The following is a 13572-nucleotide window of genomic DNA, read 5'->3' on the forward strand; positions in this document are numbered from 1 at the left end:
GCTGTGCAAAGTGCATATTATTTTAGTTAATATTGCTTAGCAGTTTTGAACAGTGTTCGACCCCATGAACAAAAACTTAATTTTAGATAAAGCAAAAACGAATTTTAATTTTTATTAAAGTATATTTCCAATAATTTTATCTGATCTGCTTTTGTATGGATTTGACTATACCTACTGAATAGTTAGAACCTGACTTACAGTAACATTACTTAATCCCACATTGCAATTCAGCACTACTTTGGTACCAACCATGCCCACGACAACAGTGTTATTTTCCTTTGGAACTTGATGTTTAGGAACTCTCGTGACTTTTGGGATTTTTTTGATGTGATGGGCTGGTTTGTTCTTGTTTGGATCAGCACCATCAGGTTCATCTGCAAAAAAAAATGAAAAACCATTTAAATAATTTGCATGATTTAAATATTTCATGAAGTATAACGACTAAACTACTGATACAGAATACAAATAGAACAAAAAGTTATACCAGTTGTGCATTTTATACCTTTAAAACTTATTTTGTTTGGAATAGAAAAATACTACTTGGGCCATCTATGAAGCAATGGAAAAGATTTTAAGTTGAAAAATCAATAGCTTTGTAGGAGGCTTTTGATAGAATTAGGTGGTGTGATAGATAGTATTTGATTAACATTCTTAGCTCTTATAGAAACCTGCTTTTATGAAATTTTTAATCCATTAGAAAGGTTTTCATTATTGAATTTCACAAGAGATGCCTCTCTTAACTCATTCACTCCCAAACAATAACTATCGAATTATTTTTTATTGACACTTGTTGAAATACATACAGTGTGTTAATTTGAACAAACCACTCTCCATATTTCGGTGATTATAGAAAATATGTAAATATGCAAAAACACGTCGATTTTATTTTCACGGGGGATATCCTTTAAGTCAGTTTTCTATTAAATTGCATGCACCCTCTAGCGAGAGTGGAAATAACCACTAAAATCTTAAATGGAAAGGGGGTTAAGTTATACCTCATTTGCAAGATCTTTCAGTTATCGTTCCAAATGTACTTTTTTTTCAGCGAGAGGTTTTCGATAAATCATATCTAAACCGTAAATAAGCTTTGGTATCAATTATATTGTAGAAAAATTATTTATTAATATTTAAAGTGTCCAAAATGCTATCCATTATTTTCTAAACAGCAATAAATTCTGTTTTGAAACTCCATTCTAAAATTCACAAAACTTCTACTTGAATTTCCCTACACGCAGCTGTAATTCTGCTCTTCAATTTTTCCAAATCTTGAAGCTGGGTTTTATAAACAACAGATTTAAGATGCTCCTAAAGAAAAAAATACAGAGGTATTAAATCGGGCGATCGCGGCAGCCAATCAATTGGTCCTCTTCGACAAGTCCATTTGCCGGGAAACCTATCGTGTAACTACTGCGTAACAGAAAGGAAATAGTACCATGGAGCTCCATCATCTTGTTGAAAATGAAAATCTTCTTGTAAAACGCTATTACCAGCCTCGTCAACTTATCACTAAAGCAAATGTTTTATAACATATTTCTGTTGCCATTTATAAAATCTGTGATTGTTTCACTAAATTGAATCCTTTTGTCAAAATCGTCGTCAAAAAGACGACATTAGACTAACTTCAACATGTTCAAATTAGTAAATATTAGGATTCCTCTTATTAAAAATTCTTGCTGTTCTTGCGCATCTTCCATATTAATCATAGATGAAAATAATCTCGGTTCTTTGTTGAAGCGGGTTACCATTTTTGTAAATAACCTCATAAAATATATATAAAATGTACAACTTTTAATTCGCGAAGCAAAATTTACAATAATATCTAGTAATTTAACGAAAATGTGAAGAATTTCAACGTCTTTTTTAATCGAACAGGCTTATTCTAGTGTTTTTTCCACAAATAAAATATTTAAATAAATGCATTTACAAATACAAATAAACAAATAAAAACCCTAATAATTATCTGTTGTTTGTAAAACCCAGCCTCAGTTTAAAAACATTGAAGAGTAGAATTACAGCTGCGTGTAGGGAAATTCAAGTAGAAGTTTGTGTGAATGTTAGAGTGGAGTTTGAAAACAGACTTTATTACTGTTTAAAAATTAATGGACAGCGTTTTGAACAGTTAAAATATTAATAAACAATTTTTTACCATACAGGGTGTAACATTTAACCTGGAATATCGAAATATCTCGAATACTAGGCGTTCTACAAAGAAATGTTTAGTATCAAACTTTAAACACTCTGAGGGGGAAATGTACTGGTACTAAAGTTGATTCCCCTCCACCCCCCATATAGGCGGGGTGAGAGTTAACTTTTTAAATTCAAATGGTAACCCCAATTTTTTCCTACAGATTTGGATAACATGGCTAAAAATAAGAAAAAATTGTCTGAAATATTTTTTTCGATTCATGCTAGATAACACTATTAGTTTATGTTTATTTTTATTTATTAATTTAATTTTTTTTAATAAAGACCTGTTTGTGGATACAAAATGGAAAACATCAATTTCCTATCAACAAATATGTTTTTTCAATATTTGCGTACTATTTAACTGACCTTGTATTGTATTTTTTACCAAATGTATACCTTTCTTTCTCAAAAACCAATCAATCGATTTTGAATCGAAATACATCAATGAATATAATTTTGAAGGACCTTTAATTTGACATATCAACCCATGTTTCAATTTAAAAAAATCAGCCAGTTTGTGCTACCGTTGACGTAAGCAACATTTAAAAAAACAACTAAACGTCAAAAGGTAGCATTTTTTGTCCTATTTAAATGCTGCTTTTGAATTTTCAACAAGTAATAATTCGCTAAAAAGTAAACAAGGAAGGGAGGATAATCACACGGTATAACTTAGAAGTAAAATTAGGAATATTTATTACTTTTATTACAGTTTATTATTTTTATTATACTTATTTATTATCATGTTATTAAATACATTTTTTTGCTGGTGGTTTAATAGAGGAAAATATCAGGGCAGAATTATAAATTTGCAGATTTTAGAAAACTTTTTTCAAAATTTCACGGAAACGGTGCGAGGAAAACAAAAACATTTTTCACATTTTCGCGAGTTCGCGAGTCCTTCATAAAAGGACCTTCAGAAAAGTCCAATACAATTTTGCCCTTCAACGAAGATGGAAGATAATATTAGATGGCATTAAATTTAAATGGGTTTTCCTACAGTCGGTCCGGCGATGCAACACCCTGTATAGTGTATATATTAGGTTATTTGAGTGCACACTTCTTTCTCACAGTGATAGCTTATCATTCTTCGTATAAACAATAAATCACATTTTATCGAAGCTGTGTGTGTCAAAGCAATAATATTTGTAAACGTCCGATCAAAGCTGATAGTCAATAACCGATAGGGCATAATAACCAGTTTAAGGTGTTCCTTTACTCATGAAACTTCCAACACAACCCGTTATAAACAGGCCTTCTGAGAAGTCATTGAATTGGCAGTGTTTCAGTCAGTACCCAGAGGCGTACGGAATGGATTTTCTAAATAAGTACATAAAATCAATGAAAATCCGTGTGTTTCAATCAATTTTTCTTAGGTTCTTTTATGTTACTACGGATATGATTCGAGTTCTTTCACAAGAATAGGTACACATATGAAAAAGCCTGTCCATTTTACAGACGGCTATGACATTGTTGAAATCTTCCTACTTTAAATTTTGATTACATACTAAATTGTTCTTTTGCTGCTGTCCCTTTGGATTCGTATACCGGATCTTCGGATAAAGTCAAGTTCCTCATAATGCAATTTTCATCTGTAACCTTTAAACACATTGACAAATTATGAAATGAATGGAGATGTGCTGCATCGAATGAAGAAAATTTTTAAAAAATAACAAAAATCATGAGGAAGTCGTTATCCTTTATTTTTGAACCTTGGTAGTGCCAAACAGGTCATCTAGAGGCAGATTAGTCTTCGTTCGTTCCTACAGAGAACTGCTAAGATCTGAGCGTTTTTCTCTTATATAGATGGTACTACTACCAAGATTTCCTTGGGAAATCTCATTAGATTCTTATTAGCGTTAAGTGTCAGAGATATATGAGGTTTTATTTTAAGTTTTGCATAAAGAGCTGAAATAAAGCTGTAGATAGCTTTTAAAGATTTTATTGTTTTTCGAAGTACTGTTCACGAAGATTGATGCACTTTTGCAAACACTGGAACTATTTCTGGAAGCAGTTATTCCATTCACTTGTTGGGATAATCAAAATGATATTTTTAAAAGCATCAGCTGCTTCTGGTGACTGGAACCTTTGATTAAATAGCCCGTTCTTGATTTTTGGAAAGGTAAAGAAATCTATTGGATTTAGGTTGGAGCTGTACGGAGGATGGTCAAACAATTCGTCGTATTGTTGTGTTAAAGATTACATTTTCTTGCGAGCTGTGTGTGAACTTCCATTGTCCTGGTGGAGGATAATTCGTCGTTCGGGGTTGGTTTTTCTAAGCTCAGTGATGACTTCCAGCACACAAATGGTTGTATACCAATCGGCAGTAAGAGTGCTTTGATCTTGCAAAGGAATTGTTGCTACATGATCTGCTTTTGAATAAAATGTCGCGACCATCTTTTTGGACACATTTCGAGAACGGATGACTTCTATTGATTTTTCTTCACCTTGGAACATTCAAACAAACGACTGGCGTCTATTTTCGGGTTCATATAAGTAAATTCACGATTCATCACCACTGAGGATGCTCTACACGTTTTTAGCGTTTCCTGCGTTGAAGTTGTCTAGAGTATTTAGACATCAATTGACTTTAGCTTTTTTCTGTTCTTCGGTCAACAGATGTGGTATACAACAGGGCACTAATTTTTTTATAGCCAATTGTTCATGCAAATTTTTTTGAATTGAGGTTTTTGAATTCCCCAATGATACCCTAATTTCATGATATGTCACATGTCGATCTTTTTTGATGTGCTTGCGCTCAGCATCGACGTTTTCTTGGGTGACTGTCGTTTCTCGTGCACCTGCCCTTGGAGCATCTCTAAAATTCATCTGTCCATTGAATTCTCCATACCAACGAGAAATTATCGACTGATGTGGCACTTTATAGCCGAAATCAGTTCCAAATCGGTGATTCTACGTGAGATAATTGTCTTCAAAAGTTCTAAACAATTATTGCGCGAAAATTTTCTCCATTTAATTCCATTGTTCCAACAACTTCTCAAAGACAATTCACTATATCTACAACACAATACGTATCGCACTGAAACTTTGGATTTAGGTTAACTAAAGATTGATGTTAAGTTTTATTAATTACATTTGAGTAGCGCCATCATCTATGTCCCTGTACGCAAAATATAAAAGACAGCCCTCGTAGTAGGTAGATAATTCTCATGTTGCTTCATTAAAATTTGCTTCTCAGCTGATATAATTTTGATGTTTTAAAAAATATTATTTATTTCCCATTTTCTTTCTCAAGCACGCTCTCTACTAGTTGTGTCTCATACCTACGAATGAATTTTTTAATCCGTAATTCTTTCACGATATATTCCTTTAAGGCTTGACGGATCTTCTGCACAAGTATTGATGGTTTTGAATCATTCTCTTTACCTCGAAAAGCATATAAGATTTATTTATTATTCTGGAGAACGTCTTCAAAGTTTCTCAAGATTTTCAATTAAACTCTACTTTAAAAGTTTTCTGCCTTGATTATGCATAACCCGAATCATAGATTCTAGCGAAAATTGCTTTTAGTGGTAAAACCACTCTTATTAAAATTGGCAAGAAAGCTCCAAAACAATTTCTAGGAATTATCGTAGGGTCTTTTAACAAAATCTTTAAAATGTTTTAAATATTTAGACATAAATATAATTTTAGGCCAAAGACCCTTTTGGAACATTTTCAAGAGAATCTTAACTCACGTTGTAAATGTAAGTCATGGAAACAATCTAAGTCAATTCTTAACTTCGAAACACATAATGAACGTTTGCAGCTTACATTCGAAGTTAACTATTTCGGGAAATAAAAGATATTTCATTGTTGAAAATAAGTTCAGATAGGTGAATCCTATGTCCCGAGCTGCCATATTCCTCTTTATTATACAAAGATGTGGCCTAAGATTTTACTTTATAGACTCCGTAGCAGTTTTCTCACACACTGGATGGAACTTACAAATATCCTCCCATGATATTCAATTAAAAAAAAGTTATTTAAATATCATTCTGATTTTCTGAGGTATTTAACTTAAAAAATAATTGCAAATTTCATTACACATTTCAAAGTTTCAGCAGTTTATTTGTTTCAGACGAAACGCCTATTCTAATCAAAAGTTCGATATTTAAACCATTTTTTAAATTTTCAGGCTATTTCAGGGGTTGCTGGTTTCTATTGGTAAATTATGAGATTATTTGCTGGAAAATTTAATGGCTACGTAAATCATAAAATGTACATAAGTATGTTATTTAAAGGTTCCGAAACTAATTCATGTATAACCCTGCAGTATATTAAGTTTGCAAAATGATTCACAAAATTTGCCCCAGAACTTCCTAAAAAAATGGAATACCTAGATGGATAAATTCTACTATAATTTTCACAGAGAATTTTGACTAAATTAATAGTATAAATCTGTTTTGTATAGTTTCATCCCTACCTTATACGGATATTTTATATTTTAAACCTGTAATCCAATTTGATGATTCTCTCTCCTGGACTATCAAAAAAACTAAAAAATGCTTTCTTCACAACACAACTCATTTAATATACATATATATGTACGTACATTTCATACAAGTATGCCGAAAAATTTGGGTTCTCAGCATTTGATTTATATCAAGAACATTCTTTCAACAAAAAAACGATGAAGTTTTAGATATCGACATAGATCCTTCAATTTTTATCTGTGTGTTTACAGACTTGCTAGTGCAAATAGCTTATTGAGATTAAATAATTCATTTTATTAAATGCTCAAAACGTCAATCGTTATTAACGAGGCAGAAATAAAATCTGTTTCGAGAACGGCTCAATAAACGATTTCCGGAAAAATGGATTGGCAGAAGAGGTGCATTAGAATAGCCAAGACGATCTCCAGATCTTAGACCACTTGACTTTTTCCTATGAGGGATTTAAAAACTAAAGTGTTTAGAACTTCACTTGAAAGTATTCAATGACTGAAGTATAGAATTTTCCTGGAATATAGAAGTATTACTGGACAAACTTCGGTCAGTGTTCGCGAAGAATTTGAAAATAGACTTTATTATTGCCTCTCTAATAACGGCTCACATTTTAAGCACTTAATAAAAAGAATTATTTGATCTAAAAAAGCTATTTGCACTACTACGCATGGTTCCTTCTAACTCCCGACTCCATTAACCAATTTCAGTTTTCTTGGTACAGTTCCTATACATATAGCAAATCAAATTCCGCTTGAAATGATGTGCCATAGGATGGGGGGGGGGGGGGGGGGGGGGGGCATTTGAAATATCAAAATGAGGATAGCTGGGGGATAAGGGGTGACTAATAAAATTCTCTCTAAAGTCTAATTAAACTTCCCTCCAGATGTTTAAATAGACGTTTTTTGTTATTTTAAATTTTCCTCCCAATCAAGAGATATTTCGGGTCGTTCGTTTTGAAATGGACATCTTGTAAGTATTTTCAAGACTAAAAATTCATTGATTGAAAAACCTTGTCTTATTTCTGAGTAAATACTCCGTAATTCTAATAATACCTCCTACAAATATTAAAATGGTTTTTCGATTTTTTTACTGCTTTTTAAATTTTTTTTCATTTGTGATCTTTAAAGACTTCTTTCAGACAAGTATATCCGTTTGCAAATTTTTAAACCAAGTAGAGGTTTTTTCTAAATTATACATGTTTCAATTTTTGTGGCCTAAATTGTTCATTTTTATCATATACCAAAATTTACCTCCCATTTTCATATTTTTAGAGCTTATAGTCAGAGCTCTACTAATCACTCCATTATAACTAACCCATATCTTGCTTTATGACCTCCGGAACAGTTTCGACAAAATCTGACCATTTTGTAGTAAAAAGAATGTCTGTCCCTTTTCTAATTTATGGTGCCCTAAATTTCGTGTTCTTTCTCTTCCTCACTATCTTTCGAATATAGAAAATTGTTTTGACCTCGGCATTGGCGTCATCTGTTTTATATAATTTTGATAAGGAAAATTGCCAACACGTCTTATATTATGTATCAAAAGTCGTGATCATTGTTGTTTTGTATGGTACTGGAGGTAAGTAAGACGATCATAGATTTCTTACTTCATGAGTCAGCCATCAAAGAGTGTTAATACTATCATCCTCTAATAAGTTGTGTGTAATAAATAATTCATGAATAATCGTGGGAATATTTCGACACGTTGTGAAAACTAATGTTTGGGATAATTTTAAGAAGAAGGTAAATACATATTTTTTATCTTTGTTGATACAAATTTTATATCTGTTTTTTACTGGGAGATAAGTGTTTTTCTAATTCAGAATGATTATAGCTAAATAACCGCATTGCTAGCAGTCTTATTAAGAGTTCTATAATTATCCTGCTATGATATTTTTTTTCTGTTGTGTTGATTACAGTGTTAATGGCAGATTGCAAAATGACGTGCAGAAACGTTATAATTATTTAATTATATAACAACTGCATGTGGTAAGTGCAATATTTTTCCTTCCAGTGTAACTTTTCGTTGAATTGAAGAACAATTTATAAGCATTTTTAATTCAGAAATCTAATTAAAGTTTTTATTTTTTATTTGATTAAACCTTGCCTTTTTTCAAGTGAGCCCGGTAAACTTACCTCACATTTGTTTTCGCGTGAGTAACGTTACCTTTTCGTATTTACAGCTAGAAAATATTTTGTCTGCAAGTAGGAAGGACGCAAGCACTTTCCGCACGCATTTGCGGGCGAAAAGTAAAATAATACATTACTTGCACTAAAGTTGTTTTTGATTTCGGATTAATACCTGCTTTTTGCATACGATCAACAATAACGTAACAATGTTTTTATAGATTTTTAAAATATGTTGATATGATTATATTTTGTTCAACTTTTTTGTCACATTTAGTTTCGATTGCTCACTTAGGATCTTCTAGTATTATAATACTTTAGAAAATTTTTCATATGAAGACAAATTTTGATATGGCAAAATGTTACACTTCGTGCTACATTAATGTATTTGAAACTGAATACATATATGTATGCAGGTGAAATACAAAAGAATACAGTCAAATAATAAAGTCTTTGGACAATTTGTGAGAAATCTTAAAGAATATGGATTATTTAAAAAACTGGTAATTAGCCGCAATAATTGCTGTAACTGAGAATGTTATCGGTTACTGACAATAATAAAAAAATGTTTTAAAATCAACAATAAGCTTACCAGGGCTGTATTAAAGAATGTGACGATCATTCTTGATAAACAAAATATCATAGAATTAAACTAGGATTACCGTGTTGAAGCTAATGAAATTCAAATGGAAAAGTGATTTTAGTTTTCATTCCTCTTAGCATAACTCGAGAAAAAAATTAAAAATAAATTTAAGTGTTGCATGAAATAACAAAAAAACCAAAAACAATTTTGTGGATTTGTTTGCGCCGCGAAATTACTTCCTTGAATGCTCAATTTTTTTACTATTTAACCAAGTCTATAGTCTATATATATGTTACAGTTAAAGAAATTCCCATTCTAAGCATCTTTATCTTTGACCAATAAATAAGATATAAATACAGGGTGTTCCCAATCCTATGTGCTATCATTGCTATCTCTTAAACGGTGAGAGTTACAGGGTCCGTTATATTAGAAAAAAAATGCCAAATTAAATACTCTTTTAAGAACTAAAAACAATATTGCCAAATGATTTTTAGTTGTCAAGTTATTATAGAAAAACTAAAATTTGGCTAAATATAATTTTCTAAATAAATCGAGAACTAAAGGTTTTTTAGTAAAATGTTTGATACACAAATTTTATAATTTTCTTATGTCTACAAACCAGTAAATTTCTAAATTTTAAATATTGCTTAATTTTTAAGATAATAACAACTCGAGTTTTTTAAAAACGGACCTGTATAATTTTAGGCAGATTTTTAAAAGTCTTAAGTAACTTTTCTACGATGATGTATCACTTGATAGAATGTTTTGACGTTTTAGTTGAAAAAAGTGTCTGCATTTTATTCTTAATAATTTAGGCAGGTCTTGGAGCTTTAAATAACAAATACGATTATTATATTGCTAAAAAATGTTACGTAGCAGAATAAATTATTAATCAAGCTATGGGTAATCAATAATAAATTAGTAATAATAGACTTTTAGTATAGAAGATTTCTAAATTTGAAAGTATAATAGATTACGAGAAGCCAAAAAATAATATCTGAATAGGTATCAATAATTATTTAAAATTTTTTATTAATTTACAGATCTTATTTTCTAATTTGTAATAAAACAATTCACAAATATTACTTTAACAAAATTTTATCAGAGATTGGTAAACATAAACATTTATTTTTATTTAGTAGGCTTAGGAAGAAATAATATGTTACTAATGTTTTTATAGCGCTATATCATTTATCAAAATAATATTTCCATAATTTTTTTTAATTCTACTTATGTCATAATTTTAGTGTTAACTGCAATGCATTTTTCAAATGAGGAAAAACACATATACTATTTGTTTACATTAGAGAATTTCGAAATGTTGAAAATACTTTACAAATTTATCAAAATGTATATCCGGATAGAAGAGCATCCCATCCTAAGATTTTTCTCGATTAGGAAAAAATTTGCGTGAATATGGATCCTTTAAGGATATAAGTTCGAAAACGCCGAATGTGACAGGTAAAGAAAGGTGTAAGTGAATGTACTACGTATTTTATTCCTTTTTCAAAAAACAGAACATATTTTGGATACGTCTTTTAATTGGTTTTCAGGATATGTTCACTATAAAAATATAAATTACCATAAAACATGTTTTTAAGAGAAATTCATAATGAAATAAATTTAGATCATATCAGTGCAGAAAAGTGCACTATTTAAGACCGAAAGGCTGTCGAAAGAGAGGAATCGTTTGCAGATATCTTCTCGGAAATTACAGAATGGATGTGAATTTTTGCAGGAAAATTTTATGGTCTGATGAAAACCGGTTTTCTAATAATGAGTAGTTTAATCATAGCATACATTATCATTGGCAACAGATAAATCAACATATTTTTCATGAAACGAGCTTTCTAGAACGATTTAGAGTGAATGTGTGGCTCGCGATATTAAGAACAAAAATAGGTCGCCCGTTCTTCTTTAACGAACATCTTACCGGTTCGTCGTATTTAAACTTTTTGTAAACCTTCTTATAAGATTTGTTGGACGACCTTCCCCTCGAGCTTATAAGAAATTTTGAATATTATTAGCAAGATGGTGCTCCTGCACAAGGAGATTGTTGCTGCACCAGATTTTTGAACTATTGGAAGCCAAGTCATTGGATTGTAAATAACAGTCCCATCAAGTGACCAGCACAGTCCCCGGATATAACCCCTATGGATTTCTCTATTTGGAGTTATGTGAAAAATCAGGTCCATCAGACCACACTACAGAATGCAGAGGAAGTTATACAGAAAATTCAAGTTGCTTGTCCAAAACTACCTCCTCGTATGTTAAAAAATATTAAAAAAAAGTTATAACAAATACTCGACAGTGTCTTTGTAATAACGGAGGTCACTTAGAATACTTATAATTAGTTAAAATTATAATGATAATGATTGTTGACGGGATTATAGTTATTTAGTTCTTCATTTGTTCTTTAAAGGACGTGTAGTTCCATATAAAATTAACGGTCGGATTATTACTTTTGTTAGTGTCGAAAAATTTATGAACTTACGCTTGATTGATAATTTATTTACCTACATAACATTTTTGAGCAACATGATAATTACATTTTTTGTTTAAAGCTCTAGGAGCGGCCTAGCTCAATGAAAAAAAAATAAAAATACCTTTTTTTAATTAAGCTAAAACGCTAAAAAATCCTATGGTATGATCATCATAAAGAGGTTACTTAGGACTTTGAAAAATTTGCCAAAAAATGTACATCTGTATTTAAAAAGCTTAAGTTGTCGTCATCTCAAAGATTAAGCAATATTTGAATTTTAGAAATTCATTGGTTTGCAGACATAAATAAACTATAAAATTTTTGTGTGAAAAATTTTACTGAAAAACCTTTAAATTTCGATTTATTTAGAACATTATGTTTGCGCAAATTTAGTAGTTTCAAACTTGGCAGCTAAAAATCATTTGGCAACATTGTTCAAACAACAGTTTTCGAAAGAGCATTAAATGTGGCGCATTTTTTCTAATTCAACCGACCCTGTAACTCTTACCGTTTAGGAGATAGCTGTGATAATACATCCGATTTAGAACACCCCGTATAAACATAAATGCACAGACTGTATTTTTTGAAGTTAAAAAATGTACTTTCTTTGAATGTTTAACCCTTCTTTTCACGGGTGAGGCCTATTAGCCCAAGTAGAAATTAAATTTAGCTATAAGTCTGAAGTTATTTAAACTAAACTGTTCATGTTCCAGGTACCTTTCATTTACCTAGTGACATAAGTTTACAGAAATTTTCATAAAAAAATATCAATCGGTTTTTGAGTTATCGCATGGTATGTCCCCACAGGCCTCACCAGTGCAAAGTGGTAAATTTTTTTATAGGCACATATTCAAAGGTTATGGTTAAATTATCATACCGTTCATCATATTTCGGCATAACAATCCAGTTATACATATGTGCAAAAAGCTGAAGATTATATCTTAAATCCTTGGGGCTGGAACTGGCGAAAGAAAATGTCGCTATCAGTGCAGCTAGCAAAAATTTGCCTAAAAGTATACGTCCAAATAAAAGAGGATATTGCAAATATTAAAAATTAAAAATATTAAAAAGGTGCACAACACCGTACTTTTGCAAATTTTGCAAAAGCTAGCTATGCACAGAGCACATTACCGCATCTTGTTTTGATTGCGAGATAGAATAATCGTTATTTTATTGGAGTATTTTGCGGTGTTAGATTTTTTGTCTGGAAAAAGTTTTCGTGTTCAATTTAAATTTGCCATAATATTAGATATATCTTTTTTCAAATGATGTATTTTATATGACCATTATGTTTCTTTTTTTCAATAATAATAACATTTAAAATATGTGACGCTAAAAATGTACATCAATAAGTGACATACAGTGCTTTCATTTCAAAATGAACCACCCTAAACAACTCTTGAATTATCTATTATTTTAAAATTTCCAAAAACACGTCAATTGAGATGTCGAGGGGGAAACTTTTTGAGCTTACGTCCAATCCCCTATCTTCATCCCCTTGAGCAGAGGGCGACTCACCCCTAAAATCTTAAATGGAATGGGGGCTCGAGTGATACCTCATTTTAAAGGGCATGCAAAGACCTTTCCATCTACGAAGTTTCAACTCATTCCAAAATGGCGGCCACTTGAATTTTGCGATTTTTACAACGGAAAAATTATTTTATCAAACGTTCAAAATGCGACCCTTTATTTTCAAGACAGTAATAAAGTCTATTTTCAAATTCTTTGCGAACATTAATGAAAGTTTGT

The 13572-nt window shown here is 31.1% G+C and overlaps 1 protein-coding gene across 1 annotated transcript in view; it reads right to left on the bottom strand.

Annotated features, from left to right (window-relative positions):
• Positions 1-13572, bottom strand: part of LOC136413814 (zwei Ig domain protein zig-8-like) — a 68529-nt gene that overhangs the window by 12676 nt on the left and 42281 nt on the right. Inside the window, exon 3 of the mRNA XM_066397538.1 lies at positions 199-374. Within this exon, the coding sequence (XP_066253635.1) occupies positions 199-374 (176 nt within the window). The remainder of the gene's footprint in view (positions 1-198; positions 375-13572) is intronic.

This window comes from Euwallacea similis, chromosome 15 (assembly GCF_039881205.1).
Source record: "Euwallacea similis isolate ESF13 chromosome 15, ESF131.1, whole genome shotgun sequence".
Taxonomy (NCBI): Eukaryota; Metazoa; Arthropoda; class Insecta; order Coleoptera; family Curculionidae; genus Euwallacea; species Euwallacea similis.